Source organism: Pleurodeles waltl, chromosome 12 (assembly GCF_031143425.1).
Source record: "Pleurodeles waltl isolate 20211129_DDA chromosome 12, aPleWal1.hap1.20221129, whole genome shotgun sequence".
Lineage (NCBI taxonomy): Eukaryota > Metazoa > Chordata > Amphibia > Caudata > Salamandridae > Pleurodeles > Pleurodeles waltl.
This window is the reverse complement of record NC_090451.1, coordinates 577196251-577216935: the sequence shown is the minus strand read 5'-3', so window position 1 is coordinate 577216935 and position 20685 is coordinate 577196251. Positions and strand designations below refer to the sequence as shown.

The following is a 20685-nucleotide window of genomic DNA, read 5'->3' as shown; positions in this document are numbered from 1 at the left end:
AATGGGCCAACTCCAGAGGTACCGGGTGTGGCTAATAGGTGAGCCCAAGGTTCCCACACAGTATGAATAGGTGTCTGGGTATGGGGTAGTCACTAAGGGTTAGTGTGTGTCTAACAGATTTCCCTCGACATTTGCAGGTGACTCTGGTTACCCCAGCCTCTCATGGTTACTGACCCCAGTGAGGAATGCCAGGACAGGGCAGAGTAAAGCTACAGTGAGGCACATGGGCGACTTAGGTTTATTATTGAGAGGACTTTCGGCCTCCTGAAGGCCAGATTCCGGAGTCTCCATCTAACAGGTTGCTCCCTATACTACTCACCATAGAAGGTGTGCCAGATATTCGTGGCATGCTGCATGTTGCACAACCTGGCTTTGCGACGCCAGGTACCTTTTCTGCAGGACCATGGGCCTGAAGATGGTATTGTGGGGCCTGTCGACAGTGAGGAAGAGGAGGCAGAGGAAGAAGATACTGACAACCGAACCAACATCATCATGCAGTACTTCCAGTGACACACAGGTAAGAAACTGGCACTGCTCATCTCATATCTTACTACTGTAGGACATTGTATAAGTCAACCTCTTAACCTCTGTTTATGGACACTGACAATTCACTTTGGCTTTTCATTTCACAAATCTGGGTACCTCATTCTGCCTTCTGCTATATTTACTGCTGCCCAACAACTGTCATACATTGGTATGTGCAAATAAACATTTACATTTATATTTGTGGATGAAGTTGTAATTATACATTTGTAAAAGTACAGACTGACTCCAGATTGGTTTGTGATTGAAGGGTGTTTATTTATGGGCTAATTTGTATAGGGGTATGTGGAAGGGGCTGGGGTGATGGTGGAGGAAGGTCCCTAGCAGAGTCCAATCTCTCTGTGTCACAGGTGCATTGTCCAATGGGGCATTGGAAGACGACCAATGTCAGTTCAAGGTGGACAGGGTGACAGAGTGGGACACAAGGGGGACAATCAGGAAAGTCTTATTTCCTGGCAGGGGTCTTGGCAATGTCTCTGTCTTCTGCCTGGATCGCAGGGACCGTTTGTGGGGTGATTCTCCTTCTGCAGGGGGTGGGGTGCTGGTGGCCTGTTGGTCCTGTGCTGGGACCTCCTGTCCACTTGCGCCAGCAGACGTGGAAGGCTGTTCATAGTTTGGGCTGGTGTCAGGGGCCCGGTGGTATGTCACTGTCTCCCTCATGGTGTTGGCCATGTCTGCCAGCACCCGTGCAATGGTGACCAGGATGGTGTTAATAGACTACAAGTCCTCTCTGATCCCCAGGTACTGTCCCTCCTGCAACCGCTGGGTCTCCTAAAACTTGTCCAGTACCGTGCCCATGGTCTCCTGGGAATAGTGGTATGCTGCCATGATGTTTGATAGTGCCTCGTGGGGGGTCGGTTTCCTGGGCCTGTTCTCCCCCTGTCACACAGCAGCCCTCCCAGCTTCCCTGTTATCCTGTGCTTCTGTCCCCCGAACCATGTGCCCACTGCCACTGACCCCAGGTCCCTTATTTGCTTGGGTTAGTGGGCTTGCCTGGGGTCCCTGTAGTGGTGGACACACTGCTGATTGACGTGTCCTGGGGACAGTGGCATGGGCCCGCTGGGTGGGTGCTGTGGTGGTGTTTCCTGAGGGTGGAGGTTCTGTGGTGGGTTGGAACTGTGGCAGGGGAACAGACTGTCCAGAGGTCCCTGATGGGTCGGGCTGGTCATCTTGATCCAGGCGTGCAGATCTGCTGTCGTCACTGTGGGCCTCTTCTGTGGGGGGACTGGATATGTCTGGCTCCTCTTGTCCGGTGACATTGGGTAGCGGTCCTGTTGGGGTGTAAATGCATTGTTATTGTAACTGTGTGTGCCATCTTGTGCAATGGGTGTGTTTCCCTCTATTACTGTGCTTGCAATATTGCCTTGGCCCTTGTGTGAGTGGTGATTGTGTGCCCTGGGTGAGTCTCTGCCTTGGACATCCTTTGGTGATGGGTGTCCATGCATGTCTGTGATGGGTGTCCATGCATTGGTGTAACATGCAGGGCTTGGTATCGGGATGGGTGGGTTGTGATAGTGGGGTATATGTGAGGTGGTGGAGTGATGGGCGTGAAGGTAGGGGTAGGAGTTTGTGGTGGCATGCAGGTAGGGTTGGGGATATAGCAGTAAAGATTTGACTTACCAGAGTCCAGTCCTCCTGCTACTCCTGCGAGGCCCTCAGGATGCATTATTGCGAAGACTTGCTCCTCCCATGTTGTTAGTTGTGGGGGAGGAGGTGGGGGGTCCACCGCCAGTCCTCTGTACGGCTACCTGGTGTCTGGATACCACAGAACGTACCTTCCCCCGTAGGTCGTTCCACCTCTTCCTGATGTCATCCAGTGTTCTTGGATGCTGTCCCACTGCGTTGACCCTGTCGCCAATTCTCCGCCATAGCACCATCTTCCTAGCAATGGATGTCTCCTGCACCTGTGATCCGAATAGCTGTGGCTCTACCCAGATGATTTCCTCCACCATGACCCTGAGCTCCTCCTCAGAAAACCTGGGGTGTCTTTGAGGTGCCATGATGTGGTGTGAGTGATGTGTGATGTTTTGGGGTGTGTGGTGTTTTGTGCGTGGATGGTGTATGAGTGATGGTGTTGTGTGCCTCTGGATGCTGCTGTGGTCTTTGCTTTTCTGTCTATCTGCTTCTTCAAAAAATTTCGTTGTAAGGGGTTGTGGGTAATGTGGGTGTGTGTTTTATATTGGATTGGGTGTGTGGGTGTGGTGTGTGTATTTGTGTCAGGTGTGTGTATTTTGAATTGTGCAATGTGGTGTAGTTTTGTAAGTGTGTGTGTTTTGAGCGCGGCGGTGTGTACCGCCAATGGTTTACTGCGGTTGAATGAACGCCGCGTTGATTCGTGGGTTGTGATAGTGTGGGCGTCTTCCTGTTGGCGTAACAGTGTGGGTTTTGGTACCGCCAATTTATCACTGACCTTTGGTCTGGCGGACTTGTGTGGGTGTCTGTATTGTGGAGGATTTCTCAGTGTGGGTCATAATACCCGTAGCTGATTTCTGCCGCGGACAAGGTATGGTGGTGGCCGTCGGCACGGCGATCAGCGGACTTTACCGCCAGGGTTGTTATGAGGGCCTAAGTTCTCTATCATGAAACCAGCTTTTTCCATGAAAGCAAACCAGGTTTGGAGTGAGATCAATATCCTTAGGCTTCAGGAGAGCTGTACTCATTCATTTATAGTTTTGCTTGGTGGCTGCTATAAAGTCGCTTCTGAACACTTAGATGGGTTTGTGGGATGGGCCACAAGCTTATGTAATTGCAATAGAAAAGAATCATGATTTTTTTGGATCATATTCCTGTTGTTCTAGAAGATTGTAAAGCATTGGTAGTGGGAGACACACAAGGAGCCATATTCCTCGGAGGACAGTGTATACTCAACTCTCTGAACTTGGGCATATCAACAGCATAATGAGTAAGCAAGGAGTCAGATGGCCTTCAGGAAGAGGGTGGCCACATAATAACAAGCCATCAGCTAGAGAGAAAAAGAAATATGTGCGCAGACCTCTATGGATTCTCATTAAATTTCTTTCAAACTTGGTATGTGCTGGAAGACATTCTGGATGGTTGTACTTTAGAGGTTCAAGGAACGGCCATGTGTCTTATTTATCTAAGTGAAGGGATGACCTGTTAATTCACGAAGGTCGATCTCCAGTTCTTGGCCGGATCCTATAGCAGGAAACATTTGGACAGGTATGCAGAGATGTATACGTTGTGCATAAGTTGTCCACTGGTGATGTCTTGGATCATAATTTTTCTTTAATTGGAAGCCATGGAGCTTTCACCACATATGTGATCCTGAAGTTGGGATCTGAAAATGAGCTGGGCTTCATGATTCTGGTTCTTTGTAGTTTTTAGCTGACCCTCGTTTCATTGTATTACAGTAATCTGTTGACCATACTTTGTCATTGGTCCGAGCCTGCATGCAACTGAACAACTGCTTTCAGTTTGTAGCATTCTTAACACAAAGATGCACGTATCTGTGAGGTCCAAGATTGCAAGGCAAAGAATGGGGAGTAAGACTGTCTCTATATTTTAACTAATAATGAATTTTAATGATGAGAATGTGATTGTGCGGAGCCCTATTGAGGCCTGTACAACAAGCTGAAATGTTATGCACTTGTTACTTTTAGCACTATTTTTATTATCCGTTAAGTCTGCTGCCAGTACAACCTATATTTCTTATGTTTTAATTGCGTCATTGTTTAGCCTCTTGCAAACGCTACTTCCCTTGCCAATTGGATTAGTTAACCATGATTTGTTATGGTCCATCAAGCTGAACGTTTTGTTTGGGCTTCCAATCTCTGACAAGATCCAAGAAGGCAGACGTTGTGTATCAACAGGAAGGTGATATGGTGTGAAAATATGGTCTCAGGTATAGCCACAAGTTAAGATCAAATAATATACTGCACAACATGGCAAAAGGGCAAGTTCGTTACAGCATGTATCAAAATAAGTTATGATACGAGGTGAGGGAACAAACTTATGGCACTAGGTATGATACTGCAATTGGCTAATAATGATTTGTTTGCGAGACACTGCAGAGAACTGACAGTACCATTACTGGAAAGGGCTGGTATTTGGAGACTGGTGCAGGTAATAACTGCCCAGAAACCAAAATATAAATCCCAAATGTTCATATGAGGTTGCTTGTTTTGTGATCTGTTTTGAAGAATGATAGGCCCAGAATTTATTTTTCAATTCCACATTGGTATTGATGAAGAGGGTATTATGGCTATGGCAGCAGGCCATGGTGTTAGGACAAATCATTAAACATCAGAAATAGGGAAACTTCTGTAGTGGTAAACAATGGCTCATTTCAGAATGTGACTCAGACTTACCATAGCGAACAGATGGAAGCCAGCCTGAGCTCAGTGAATGACAACAAAGTAACAAAATCAGATGAACTGTCCATTCAAACAGTGGTTGTCTGAGAGATGTGACACAAGTTTTTGATACATAGATTTTTCATGCACAGTATGGGATTCTGAGTATTTGCTTCACGTTGACCTGTGTTTGGGCACCTGTCATGCAGACTGGTCAACCATTACGGTCTGATGTAATTCATTAGTCCTGAAAGTATTGTGGGTGCTTAGACCTGTTAACAAGTGAGATCAATAGATTCTGACAGCCGCTTCCGCTTTCCAGGGCCGGGGTTCCGGCCTTGGTTAAACCTGTAAAACTCCAGCATTTGAACTGTGGCGTTGTACTTAGTTGTACTTACGTTTTAATCTGTTGTGTGTCTGACTCATAATGTTGGACCTTTGAAACATGTACTATCGTACTTAGTAATTAATGTAATGATAATTCCAACAGTCTATTAATAATTAAACCATATTGACCCTTTTTGTGCTGAAGATGGTATTTTTAAAATTCTCATGTCCTGCCTCTGTGTATTTGTATTTTTGAGTTTAGAACAGTTATTCATTTTGGACGTAAGCTGAGTAGAATTTTTCTTTAATTTTCCTTTACATTTTCTTTGTATCAGGCGAGCCAGGTGTCACATCTGTGTTTGCACACAATCGAAAACAGGAGGAGGAAACAGATTTCCAAGAAGAGTGTGAATTGGAGCCGAGAAATGCAAGTGAGTATTAAGTGGTTATTGTTTGTGTACAGAGAACGTACTGGAGACTGGAGCAAACAAAGATGAGACTGCTGTGCTCGGTTCCTGTATATTGAGTCTGATTTTTGGAACTCAGTCAGCTAACATAAATTGATAACCAAGACTGGCATGGGATTTTGCTGACAGGAGCTGAAACTCTACTACTCACTTGGTAGAGAAGGCAGTGTTAGCAGCGATCTGGAAAGAAAACATAATCGGCATGTTTTGTCATGCCCTTCTGTTTAAAGTTAAAATACAGAATTGGGGGTCATGGTCTGACTGGAAATGGAGTAGTACACTGTCCACCCGACCTCCTCATCCCCGTGTGCCTCAGTGCTTGATGCAGCATGACACATGGGCACCATGTGTGCTCAACCAGCAGCCCTAAAGTTCGAGGGGGCCTGCGTCGTTATTGCTGATGATTTCGGCAGCAGAGCCTCCCGACGAGGACAGAGCTGATGAACTTGCTCCCGAGCCCAGGAGCTGCCGCCATCTTCAATGGGGAGCCGTGGCAGGCTTGGGGCAGCCTCGCGCGGAGGCAGGTGAGAGACCGGGGGGGCCCAAGGCAACACCCCAGTGCCTGCACAGCTGAGGTGGGACCCCCAATTTGAGGAGGCGAAAGACCACTGGGGGCGAATGCTGCTAAACGTGCTCCCGGACCCAGGTGCCTGGGAGCCTGTGCAATCGCGGAGGAAGCCTGGCAGGTGGCTGCCGGTCCCAGCCGTCATTTTGTCAACTGAGCAGCCTCTGCTCCTGAAACCGTGGCTGGCCTGGGAGATAGTCTTTGAGCTAGGGTCCTACCAGACTTGACTTTTGGCAAAGCATCAGGCATGGTAGAGGGGATACCTATGAATTGGCTAGAGGGGGCCCTGATCTGAGAGGTGAGGGGGACTGGGCTGCTCCCTCTTTGTACGGGGTCGAGCAGGGTGGCAGCTGGGCTTAGGGTTTGATGGAGAGTGGATTGTGCTAGGAGCCTTGGAGGGGCCCCACCCCAAATTCTGGCCTACCACCCTAGAGAGGACCCATAGAGAGACTTCATGGACCTGTTTGGGGGTTCCCTCCTGGCAGTGATCCTCCTGCCCACACAAGGATATTGACTTGGAGTGAGGTGCTGGATTCCTCCCTGTCTATTGCCTCTCCATGATTCCCCCCCCCCCCCCCCCCCCCCCCCCCCCCCCCACACACACCTGCCCATACGAGCGGACTGTGCTTGCTGCCGTGATCGTGGCCTAACGATCCAGATGGGCTCCAGAGAGAGACTGCATTTGCCTTGCTTGGGGGTTGCTCCTCGGATAGTATTCTTCAGCCCTGCCCACGGACTGTGCATGGGGGCAAGGGGTTGAACTTCTTCCTGCCTGGCACTGCTCGTCGCTCCCCTCCCCTCCTGCCCCATTGTGAGTGGCCCCAGGGCCTGGCAGCTGCAGAGACCTAGCACATATGTCCTTTTGGACCCAGTGGCGCCTGAACTGTCTATTCCCAGGGCCATGCTCCATGGTCTTTTGAAGAATCCAGCGAGGGCCTACTAGCAAAGATCTGACTGCTCCTATAGTAGGCATCCTGGATCCTGCTGCTGTGCCTCGGCTGGGATGCCTCCACCCTGATTGAGGCCACGACTCACCGAATAGAGGTAGGACACTGACCTGTGCTAGTTGTGGTCTGTGGCAGCTCTCCCCCTTCCAGCAATAAGTACTCGGCCTGCTTCAGTGCCTCCCTCCCTTATGCCAAGGGGAAAAGGTACCAGAGGCAGCTGGGTCATCTTCCTCTGGTCTAAATCCTCCTCTGCGGAAATGAGCAGCAAGAGTGAGTCGTCCCCCCAGACACCAGGGCTACCCATTGCCCTCCCCATCACACAAGATTACATGAGTAATTCCTTAGTAACATCCATCTCGTGTTTGGCTCCCTCAACATTGACTTCAAGAGCTGCATTCAGGACCTTCGCAAAGCTATCACTGCCATTGGCTCCAGAGTGGATGATCGGAGCGAACATTGGACTGGTGAGCAAAGGATCAGGAGATGCTCTGGCACCACATGGTCACTATAGAAAAGCAACAGAGTGGACTACAGACAAAGCAGAAGGATCTTGAGAATCACAGCCACAGAAACAACATCTGTGTACAGGGGTACCCAGTGGAGCGGAGGGGTAGGACATCATGGCATTTACCAGGGATTTACTCCTGGCCATCCGGGAAGGGCTGGAGGGACAAGCCTCTTAACATGGCCTGTCATCCAGATGGCACCCCGACATTCTCACCAGGGTCCATTCCTCCCAGGACAAGAAAGCCATCTTGAGGGCTGTGTGGGGGAAGGCAGATATCGTCTTCCATGGCCACACAATGCAGATCTTCCAGGACCTCTCTATTGATGCTCAAAAAAGAGAGATTTCAAGCCAGTCACAGAGAAGCTAAGCAACCTGGGGCTTACGTATAAACAGGCTCACTGCTTTGGACTTCTTTTCCAATGTAATGGCAAGCAGAGACTGGTGAGGTCGCTGGCTGAGGCCAAATGTCTGCTTTGTCTGCCTGACAGGTCTCCCAGCGGGGAGACCTCGCCCCCTCCCCCAGCCCGAGAGGCCGGATGGCCGTCGCCCACCCTGGCACATGGTCCGAGGCTGCAGCCCAGACTGCATCTCCGAAGCAAAAGCCCTGCACACTGCCAAAAAGGGCATCGTATCACACTTGCTCAATATGAAAAAGAAACACTCACAGGCCTCTGACGACACATGATTTATGCCAAGCATCACTCGCCTGAGACAGTCGAGGAAAATCTCAGGATTTACTAGCATGTTGACCTTACTCCCTTTTTTATTGCAGGGCCCACAGACCTGGGGCTAGACAGTTTATCTTATTTTTTTCCTTTGTCTTTACTGCTATTGCATATTTGTGTTGCACACCACAGGTTTTGGCCTTAGAACTGCTGTCCCGGTCACCACATCCACTGTGCTCTACTCTGTCGAGGGTGACACCTCTGTAGGGACCGATAAGTTCTGTTACCCGTCTACTGATGGAGAATTCCACCAATTTGGGCCCTGTGTTCCCATTTGTTCTATTCAAGTTTAGACCTTCTGTTCCTCCTCCTAGCTGTGCACTTTCATGGACTTGGAGGGGGTCGGTTTGGACCCAGGTTGCTCCTTTACTACACTGCCCATGTTGCATAGGCCATGGGATCCCTGCCCAACGTTAAGCTTCTGCCCCTGAATATCAGGGGACTCAATTCCCCTAGCAAGCGAAAACAATTTTGGCGCTACTTCCTCCAGCAAGATACTGATATTATTTTCATGCAGGTGATGCACCTGCTTAGACAGGACTGTCACCGCATGGCCCACCCTGATACCCTTGCTAACATGTACACTAATTCTGAATCATCTGGGGTTGCAATCCTTTTTGAGAAAGGATTCTACTCCAAGCTGCTAATGGATTCAGGAGACCTGGGGGAACGGGGGTAGGGTTGACCCTAGTGGTCAAAAGGGGGAGGACGTTCTTGGCCTTCCTCAAACTCTACGTCCCGAACCAAGCACAGGACAGATTCTTAAGAATGGTACTGAAAGATCAGCTGGGTGCTGCCAGAGGTGACCTCATAATGGGAGAGGAACATAGTCTGGTCTGGGACCCTGAGTTAGATGGGAACTCGGCACACTTCCAGGGCACGGGAACAGTATCTGGCCAACTCCTGAGAGAGCTTGCAGACAGGGGCTTGTTCGATAGATTCATGGGATTACTTATTCTTCTCAAACGTACACTTGTCCTACTCCGCATTGACTACATATTCCTCACACACTCCCTCCTGAGGGGCCTCAATCGGATACCTCCATCTCAGACCATGCTCATGTTAAACTCACATGCACCCTACGTGAGGCGTATGTTCTGGGATGACTTTCCTAAGGCGACTGTCAGGGGAGTCATGTCCTCCTTATCCCTAGCTAGAGAACGGGAGATCTGCCTGTTTGAAACTAACCTCATGGAGATCATCTGCTCCTTGGAACACTCAGACAAACAGCACCCCTCAGCGTTTGGCAGACAGCAGCTGGCTGTAATGAGAGGCCAGCTGCGGGCATACTGGGTCAGCAAGGCAGAAAGGTCCCTATGGATATGGTCCTGTGCTAATTGGCCACCACCTTGCAGGGCCACCCTGGAGGACCTTCGAAGATGGAAGCCCTTTTTATATTTCCTGGTTAGGTTGCATAAATGTGGTAAAAATCCTCCCTCGATTGCTGCACCTCTTTCAGTTGCTTTCTACCCCCATCCCTGCTGACAACATTATGGACTTGGAAAGGGATCTCCGTTCCTTTATTTGTAAAGGAAAGCAACCCCTCCATTTCAAATTACTTTGATGCTGCCCAGGAACAACCTCGGGCCTAACCTTTCCTAATTTTATGAATTGTTGCTGGGCTGCTAATTTGCGCTACATCTCCAAATGGGTGGTCCGGGAAAGTGAGAAGCAGTGGCTGCATATGAACCGCGCAATGGCTTGTAGGCCGCTGTGGAACCTGTCCTGGCTGGTGACCTCGACCCACACGGTTTTCAAAATATGCGACAAAGTGGTGATTGGAAGAGGTTTAACCTCTTTTCCCTCTCCGAACACCCTCATAGCCCGCAATCCCGACTTTATGCTGCTCTCTTTCTGGGTTACTTTCCAGAATGGGAAAGTGGTGAATGTAGGATCTTGCAGGACCATCAAGCCCTTCGAGCAGTGCAAAATCGATTTTTTGATATTCCTGACAAACTTCGACATCAGTATTTCCAGGTCCGTCATGGGGCCCTATTTCCCTCTAACACCGCGGGGCTACTCAGTGCCTCACACTGTTCAAGACCTTTGTTTGTGACTTTGATGGATCTCGAGTTCTCATTTCCAAATCATGCAGTTTCACACAGCAGCCCTGCCTACTCCCCTGTCATCCCTTCCAAGCACAACGTGAGCTTAATAATACTCTGAGCCTTTCCCTGAAACAATAGGAACTTCTATGGCGGGAAATTCCTAAAACTCACTGGAGCATTCTCCAACAGGAAACATTGTATACGCTCATTCTACAGAGATACTACACCCCTGCATATTTACATACCATGTTCCCCACGACCACAGCTACCTGTTGGAGATGTGGAACGCAGCCTGTAATTTCCAACACATACGGTGGTTGTGCCCTTTCTTCACTATTTTTTTAAAGGAAATCCTGGGCAATATCAAGAGCACACTGGGGGTCCCCATACCAGTGAACAACTGCGCAATCATCCTGGGGATACTCCCGGTTACGCTAACCCATGCTGACTGGTACCTTGTCTGCCACATTTTTGGATCAGCGAAGCAGCCATATTGTTGGCTTGGGAAACCACAGCTGCCCCTGAGTTGCAGCTTAGTTCACACGACTGTGGCACACCTTAGGCTTGGAGCAAATGTCCCATAAGTTCTCGTTGTCCGAGAAGAAATATGCATGCCTTTAGCAGTCTTTGTTCAACTTTATGTCCCAAATCCAATACCTATGTTTCTGGCCACCTAGACTCCGAGCCCTTAACTTGTTTGGTTAACGGCTTCCTGTGGCAGCATGCTGGCGCCCATAACACTGATGTGCAGCAGCGGGGTGGTGGCCCTCGCTCCTTGTGGTCCTCCCCCCCCCCCTTTATATACGCCCTCCTACTGGTATCTAGTACGTGCAGGCGCTCTCCCTCTCCCCATCCAGCCGAAGGTTCATTTCTTTGTTTTGTTTTTTCCTTCTGCATTGTTGAGACCATTGGACTTTTGGTCCCCATGCCTGGGTTCAGGCGGGCGGGGTCCCGCCGCCCTGCCACCATCACTGTCTCACAGCTATAGAAAACTCACTTCAGGGGGTGGGGAGGCACCCTCTAGCAGGCCGTGCCCCTCTGTTCACACGCCGGACAGTACAGGCATGGAGATGTATTTCAATACAATTTCAGTACCCCTGCATGTCATCTTCAAGGTGTCCCCCTAGCATTTTTCCCCAGATGGCCCTTCCCTATCAGCTGCCAATTGACCAACGTTTTACGTTCTTTACCTGTATCGCAACTGCAGTGCACTGTAATGCGAATGTATGTACCAAACTGTTTGTTGAAAACTTAAAGTATTTGAGTTACAAAAAAATACAGAATTGTATAACAATCATTTTCTAGATGTAGGTGCAGAATAATAAGTCATCCTACTATAAATATTATTGAGATGCGTAAGTCGACCCAGGAGATCCTGTCACATCATCTTTGCATCTGTCCTTCCTTTATTGGTGAACGCAAAAGGTTTTGTTGACAATTCCTGATTAATTAAGGATGTGGTTGATTCAGACAACCATCAAATTTCTCCTGAACAAATCCTATCCATAACCAATAGCTAGCTTTGTAAAATATCTGAACAGAGTGGACAAAGCATTAAGGAACTCCACTACATTATCCACTGTGCCAGATATGTAGCCCTCCTCAGTGTGGGTATTATCTGTAGAACAAAGGACCATGTGTGAACAAAGCAGCCTGGTTCCTAGTATCACAATGACCAGTTACCGTTCACTGTATAACATCTAGTTTTTGTTCCCTGTTTATGCTAGATTTAGTGTGACAGAGCTCTGTAGTCCTGTACTTGCTAGTTAACCTCACCAGTGCTCAAAGCTTGGTTTTGCTTGTATACTCTTTAAAGAGTTAAACACATAAGAGGTTTCCAGAGGAAGTGTTCTCAAATCTATTCTTGTATACAATTGATATAATGAAATAGTCCGACTATTCTCCAGCCGCAAGGAATATGTTTAATATCTGTTCATGGTAGTATACTTAATGTTTATTCACTGAGTACATTTGTTTTAGTGTGGTAGAGTTCTAAGGTCCTAGCCTAGTGCTATTTTAAACATTTTACACCCCCTAAACCCCCCCTCCCTCAAAGCTTGGTGGGATCAAAGAACATTTTTAAGCATAAATCATCTAACAAATTGTGAAATGCAATCTTTTTACGGTCAGGTTTGCATCAGGTTCAGCACTTCATCCCTTTAAAGTACAGTACTTTACCTTTTACCATATTAGGTTCCTATCAGATCCAGCACTTGTCATACTTCTTTATATCAGCTTGCAATTTAGGGTCTGTGTGACCTGACTTTTTATTCTGGAAACATTGCTAGACTGGCTCCTTAACTCTCAACCCAGCGACTTGGGAAACTGACATTTCTCGGACAACCTTTAAACATCACCTGAGCATTATTCGACACACCGTGATCACAGACCTTCGGCACAGACAATTTAAAAATCCAGGTTGTGTTTCGGAGAATGACTGTGGGGAGAGACTGTTATGGAGCTAACACACTTGCAGTTCTGCCCTAGGCGCAATGCCAAGTACCCATTGTTCAGATCAATGTGGTGTAAGCAACCTCTTCTTGTTACCCAACCACTACCAGACCTCCTGGAAATTCTGCTTATCTTTTTGTTGTAAGAAAACCATCCAGTATCAAGGGGAGAGACACCAGGTGCATCATACAAATGCAGCACCAGGGTTTGCCAAACCACTGGCATCTTCTGGCACAAAGACCTCTAATGTAGAGAGAGAACAGGCAGGCAGAGCCTTCTGCATGCACAGGGGATGGCCAGCCCAGTGATAATCTCCTCAAAGCCCTCTGTGGAGGAACCAGAGAAGGTAGACCTTTGTCCACGAAATCGTTGGGACTAAACACCAAGTCTACACCTAAGTCTTGAGTTTCCGATTGAGGGTGAGGCACTGACATGCAGTCCCAGAAGGGCTCCCAGTCTGAGGCAGAGCACCACTCCCGCAGGAGCCGGGCATCAAGCCTAGCCCAAAAAGGCACTAACCTCTGGGTCAGGCTCTGCTAGGAGGTTCAGCACCCCCCAACCCAGCGCCCCCAACAGTTTCCATTGATGCCAAGCAAGGTTACACCCAGGGGCGTTGAGCCTCACCATCCAATGACTGTTCCTCAGCACTGGGGTAGTAGAGAAGGCTAAGTTACTTACCTGTAAATCCTAGGTTCGATGGCATCTGTCGCTGTAGATACGCATGTTCTGCAATAGCTCGCCATCTGGTGTTGGGCCGGAGTGTTACAAGTTGTTTTTGTTCGAAGAAGTCTTTCGAGTCACGGGACCGAGTGACTCCTCCTTTTGTCTCCATTGCGCATGGGCGTCGACTCCATCTTCGATTGTTTTTTTTCCGCCATCGGGTTCGGACGTGTTCCTGTCGCTCCGAGTTTCGGAACGGAAAATTAGCTAATTTCGGAAGATTTTCGTCGGTATTGTTGCGTTCGGGATCGGCGTACTTAGATTCCACACCGCATCGAAGATCGAAGAGCTCCGGTGCCCTTCGGGGTAGTTTTTCGATCCCCCGTCGGGGCCTGGTCGGCCCGACCGCGTGCTGAAGAACGCCGATGGAAGGGACCCCGTTCCGTTTCTGCCCCAAATGCCACAATAAATACCCCTACACAGACCAACACTTGGTCTGCAACCTGTGCCTGTCACCTGAGCACAGCGAAGACACCTGCGAGGCCTGTCGTGCGTTCCGGTCCCGAAAAACACTCCGAGACCGTCGAGCCAGAAGACTTCAGATGGCGTCCGCACCGACAGCCCAACGGGAGTTCGAGGAACAGGAAGAGGAAGGTACCTTCTCGATCCAAGACTCAGACTCCGAAGGATTCGACGATACACAAACCGTGAGTAAGACGTCGAAAACCACACAGAGAAACATTTACAAGGCCCAGGGGACGCCACTGCCATCCGGCCATGGCTCCACCCATAAATTCGGTGACCGACCGTCGGCACCGAAAAAGGCCCAAACAGTGCCGAGGTCGTCCGACTCCGGTCGAGACACCGGCACGCAGCCTTCTCGGGACCGAGAAAGTGCTGGAGACAAGCCTCGACACCGAGATGCCGGTGTGGACACGGCTCGACGCCGAGACAGCGGCACCGAAGCAGATCGACGCCGAGAGGTTTCGGCCCCGAAAAAGAAAAAAGTCACCTCGGAGCCGAAAAAACACGCAGACAGGGTTTCCATGCCGAAACAAAACTGCAAGCGACCCAGCTTCAGGCTCTTATACAGAAGAGCACTCGCTAACCTCCCAAATGCAAAAGCATAGGTTTGAGGAAGAGCTACAAGCAACTGATGTGGACCATACGCAAAAGCGTATCTTCATACAGCAGGGGACAGGAAAAATAAGCACCCTTCCCCCCATTAGGAGAAAGAGAAGGTTGGAGTTCCAGACTGAACAGACACCACAACCAAAAGTGGTGAAAAGAGTTACCCCACCACCCTCTCCTCCGCCCGTGATTAACGTCTCACCAGCACAAACTCCATCACACTCCCCAGCTCACACCACCATGAGCCAGGGTGACCAAGATCAGGACGCATGGGACCTATACGATGCCCCAGTGTCAGATAACAGTCCGGAGGCATACCCTACGAAGCCATCTCCACCAGAAGACAGCACCGCGTATTCTCAAGTGATGGCTAGAGCAGCACAATTTCACAACGTAAGCCTCCACTCAGAACAGGTCGAGGATGATTTTTTATTCAACACACTCTCCTCCACCCACAGCTCATACCAAAGCCTGCCTATGCTCCCTGGTATGCTCCGGCACGCAAAAGACATCTTTAAGGAGCCGGTCAAAAGTAGGGCAATCACACCAAGGGTGGAAAAAAAGTATAAGGCGCCTCCTACAGACCCGGTTTTCATCACTACACAGCTGCCACCAGACTCTGTCGTTGTAGGAGCAGCTAGGAAAAGGGCCAACTCTCACACATCTGGAGATGCACCACCCCCAGATAAAGAAAGCCGCAAGTTCGATGCAGCTGGTAAAAGAGTCGCAGCACAAGCTGCAAACCAGTGGCGCATCGCGAACTCCCAAGCACTACTTGCGCGCTATGACAGAGCCCACTGGGACGAGATGCAACATCTCATTGAACATCTGCCCAAGGACTTACAAAATAGGGCAAAACAAGTGGTTGAGGAGGGACAGACCATTTCCAACAACCAGATCCGCTCCTCCATGGACGCTGCAGATACAGCTGCACGGACAATTAATACATCTGTAACTATCAGAAGGCATGCATGGCTCCGAACGTCTGGATTTAAACCAGAGATTCAACAAGCAGTTCTCAATATGCCTTTTAATGAAAAAGAACTGTTCGGTCCAGAAGTGGACACAGCGATTGAGAAACTCAAAAAAGATACGGACACTGCCAAAGCCATGGGCGCACTCTACTCCCCGCAGAGCAGAGGGAATTACAGCACATTCCGTAAAACGCCCTTTCGAGGGGGGTTTCGGGGTCAAAGCACACAAGCCAGCACCTCACAAGCAACACCGTCCAGTTACCAGGGACAGTATAGAGGAGGTTTTCGGGGACAATATAGAGGAGGGCAATTCCCTAGAAATAGAGGAAAATTTCAGAGCCCCAAAACCCCTACTACTAAACAGTGACTCACATGTCACTCACCCCCTCCACACAACACCAGTGGGGGGAAGAATAGGTCATTATTACAAAGCATGGGAGGAAATCACTACAGACACTTGGGTTCTAGCAATTATCCAACATGGTTATTGCATAGAATTTCTACAATTCCCTCCAAACATACCACCAAAAGCACAAAATTTAACAACACACCATTCCAATCTCCTGGAGATAGAAGTGCAGGCACTATTGCAAAAGAATGCAATCGAATTAGTGCCAAACACACAAATAAACACAGGAGTTTACTCACTGTACTTTCTGATACCAAAGAAGGACAAAACGCTGAGACCAATCCTAGACCTCAGAGTAGTGAACACTTTCATCAAATCAGACCACTTCCACATGGTCACACTACAAGAAGTATTGCCATTGCTAAAACTACACGACTACATGGCAACTTTAGACCTCAAGGATGCTTATTTCCATATACCAATACACCCATCGCACAGGAAATACCTAAGGTTTGTATTCAAAGGAATACATTACCAATTCAAGGTACTGCCTTTCGGATTAACAACCGCACCAAGAGTCTTTACCAAATGTCTAGCGGTAGTCGCTGCACACATAAGAAGGCAGCAAATACATGTGTTCCCATATTTGGACGACTGGCTAATCAAGGCCCATTCGTTCATAGAGTGCTCAAATCACACAAATCAGATCATACAAACCCTCTTCAAACTCGGGTTCACCGTCAACTTTACAAAATCCAACATTCTGCCGCGCAAGGTACAACAATACCTAGGAGCCATAATAGACACATCAAAGGGAGTAGCCACTCCAAGTCCACAAAGAATTCTAAATTTCAACACCATCATACAACGCATGTATCCAACACAAAAGATACAAGCAAAGATGGTATTACAACTCCTAGGCATGATGTCTTCATGCATAGCCATTGTCCCAAACGCAAGACTGCACATGAGGCCCTTACAACAATGCCTAGCATCACAGTGGTCTCAAGCACAGGGTCACCTTCTAGATCTGGTGTTAATAGACCGCCAAACTTACCTCTCGCTTCTGTGGTGGAACAACATAAATTTAAACAAGGGGCGGCCTTTCCAAGACCCAGTGCCACAATACGTAATAACAACAGATGCTTCCATGACAGGGTGGGGAGCACACCTCGATCAACACAGCATACAAGGACAATGGAACGTACATCAAACAAAACTGCATATCAATCACCTAGAACTTCTAGCAGTTTTTCAAGCACTAAAATCTTTCCAACCAATAATAGTTCACAAATACATTCTCGTCAAAACAGACAACATGACAACAATGTATTATCTAAACAAGCAGGGGGGGACGCACTCCACGCAGTTAAGCCTGCTAGCACAAAAGATTTGGCGTTGGGCAATTCACAACCAAATTCGCCTAATAGCACAATTTATACCAGGGATCCAAAATCAACTCGCAGACAATCTCTCTCGAGATCACCAACAGGTCCACGAATGGGAAATTCACCCCCAAATTCTGAACACTTATTTCAAACTCTGGGGAACACCTCAGATAGACTTGTTTGCGACAAGGGAGAACGCAAAATGCCAAAACTTCGCATCCAGATACCCACACGAACAATCCCAAGGCAAGCCCTATGGATGAACTGGTCAGGGATATTTGCTTACGCTTTTCCTCCTCTCCCTCTCCTTCCTTACCTGGTAAACAAACTCAGTCAAAGCAAACTCAAACTCATATTGATAGCACCAACTTGGGCAAGGCAACCCTGGTACACAACGCTGCTAGACCTATCAGTGGTACCCTGCATCAAATTGCCCAACAGGCCAGATCTGTTGACACAGCACAACCAAAAGATCAGACACCCAGATCCAGCATCGCTGAATCTAGCAATCTGGCTCCTGAAATCCTAGAATTCGGGCACTTACAACTTACCCAAGAATGTATGGAAGTCATAAAACAAGCCAGAAGGCCATCCACCAGGCACTGCTATGCAAGTAAATGGAAGAGGTTTGTTTGCTACTGCCATATTAATCAAATACAACCATTACACACAACTCCAGAACATGTAGTGGGTTACTTGCTTCACTTACAAAAATCTAACCTGGCTTTCTCTTCCATTAAAATACACCTTGCAGCAATATCTGCATACCTGCAGACTACCTATTCAACTTCCCTATATAAGATACCAGTCATTAAAGCATTCATGGAGGGCCTTAGGAGAATTATACCACCAAGAACACCACCTGTTCCTTCATGGAACCTAAATGTTGTCCTAACTAGACTTATGGGTCCACCTTTTGAACCCATGCACTCCTGCGACATACAGTTCCTAACCTGGAAGGTGGCATTTCTCATCGCCATTACTTCCCTAAGAAGAGTAAGCGAGATTCAGGCGTTTACAATACAGGAACCTTTTATACAACTACACAAAAATAAAGTCGTCCTAAGGACCAATCCTAAATTTTTGCCAAAGGTTATTTCACCGTTCCATCTAAATCAAACAGTGGAACTTCCAGTGTTTTTTCCACAGCCAGATACCGTAGCTGAAAGGGCACTACATACATTAGATGTCAAAAGAGCATTGATGTATTACATTGACAGAACAAAAAACATCAGAAAGACTAAACAACTATTTATTGCATTTCAAAAACCTCATGCAGGAAACCCAATATCAAAACAAGGTATAGCCAGATGGATAGTTAAATGCATCCAAATCTGCTACCTTAAAGCTAAACGACAGCTGCCCATTACACCAAGGGCACACTCAACCAGAAAGAAAGGTGCTACCATGGCCTTTCTAGGAAACATCCCAATGCAAGAAATATGTAAGGCAGCCACATGGTCTACGCCTCACACATTCACCAAGCACTACTGTGTAGACGTGTTATCCGCACAACAAGCCACAGTAGGTCAAGCCGTATTAAGAACATTATTTCAGACTACTTCCACTCCTACAGGCTGATCCACCGCTTTTGGGGAAATAACTGCTTACTAGTCTATGCAGAACATGCGTATCTACAGCGACAGATGCCATCGAACTGAAAATGTCACTTACCCAGTGTACATCTGTTCGTGGCATCAGTCGCAGTAGATTCGCATGTGCCCACCCGCCTCCCCGGGAGCCTGTAGCAGTTTGTAAGTTACCTTCAATTATTTATATATGTATCATCTCAACCTTAAATAGGTGCATACTTAGTCACTCCATTGCATGGGCACTATTACTACAATTCAACTCCTACCTCACCCTCTGCGGGGAAAAACAATCGAAGATGGAGTCGACGCCCATGCGCAATGGAGACAAAAGGAGGAGTCACTCGGTCCCGTGACTCGAAAGACTTCTTCGAACAAAAACAACTTGTAACACTCCGGCCCAACACCAGATGGCGAGCTATTGCAGAACATGCGAATCTACTGCGACTGATGCCACGAACAGATGTACACTGGGTAAGTGACATTTTCATTCTCTTCCATGGGTATCCTCATCAAAGTCATAAACATTGAATATTCCCGCCCACGTGCGGGGACCCAGGAGCATATACAAACACACATGCATATATATGTGAAACATATGAAAAATAATACTCAAGTAGAGAGTTTCAATACCAATATAATATATACATGTGTAAATAGTAATGCAATCTATGTTGTGAAAATCAGCTAAAAATGCTTTATTTATTTATTTACTTTTATTTTTTTTAGTAAAAACCTTCAATTAAAGGTACAAACGTTTTGAAATTCAAGTATAAGGCTTAGAAAGTATTAGAAATCTATAATAAAACAGAAAAAACACATTGAAAATAAAAGAGCATTATTAGCCAACAGGCTTAATGCAGGTTAACACAGTAGAATCAAAAAACTGGCACTGTGCCTTTAAGACCCTGAGCACCTCCAGTATCCCACCATGCCTCAGAGGTGAGAGTGAGGTGCAGTTGGGTCACAGTTAGGTCAGTACTTTTTTCCCTGGTGAGGAGGAGACATGGAGGAAACAAAGGGTAGTGCTGCACTTCTAAAAATCTGGTCCGGGGAGGAGGGCAGTTTGTTTATGACTTTGATGAGGATACCCCTGGAAGAGAACTAGGATTTACAGGTAAGTAACTTATCCTTCTCTTCCAGGGGATCCTCATCAATAGTCATAAACATTTAATAGATTAGCAAGCCCATCCCCCACCCCTGCGGATGGAGTGATAGAAGTGCAGGCAACGTACTTGTCTTATGCAAATAAATTTCTTAAAGAAGCCTGACCCACTTGAGTGTCTGTTTTGGCATCTGAATCTAGGCAGTAATGCCTGGCAAAAGTATGTACGGATCTCCATGTCGCAGCTTTGCAAATTTCGGAGATGGGTACATTCTTAAGAAGGGCTGCAGTTGCTGCTTTCCCTCTTGTGGAGTGGGCTTTAGGTTTAGCCGTCAATTGATTGTTAGCCAATTGATATGCAGTTACAATACACAAAACTATCCATCTAGAAATAGTCTGTTTCGAGGCCACTCTCAATGTTCTCATGTGTCCATAATTAACAAATAAGCGATCAGATTGTCTGATTGACTTAGTCTTATCAAGGTAAAATTTCAGTACTCTCTTAAGGTCCAGGGAGTGAAAGACTTTTTCCGCCGGAGTAACAGGTTTAGGAAAAAAAGTTGGAAGAGATATTGTTTGGTTAATGTGGAAGTCC

General features: G+C 47.6%; 1 protein-coding gene across 11 annotated transcripts in view; it reads left to right on the top strand.

The window, feature by feature from the left end:
* The window catches only part of LOC138268241 (butyrophilin subfamily 3 member A1-like), a 330155-nt gene that overhangs the window by 266844 nt on the left and 42626 nt on the right, over window positions 1–20685 (top strand). For all 11 annotated transcript variants that reach the window (XM_069217715.1, XM_069217713.1, XM_069217710.1 and 8 more), the window contains one exon: window positions 5519–5614. In XM_069217715.1, coding sequence (XP_069073816.1) covers window positions 5519–5614 — 96 coding nt within the window. The remainder of the gene's footprint in view (window positions 1–5518; window positions 5615–20685) is intronic.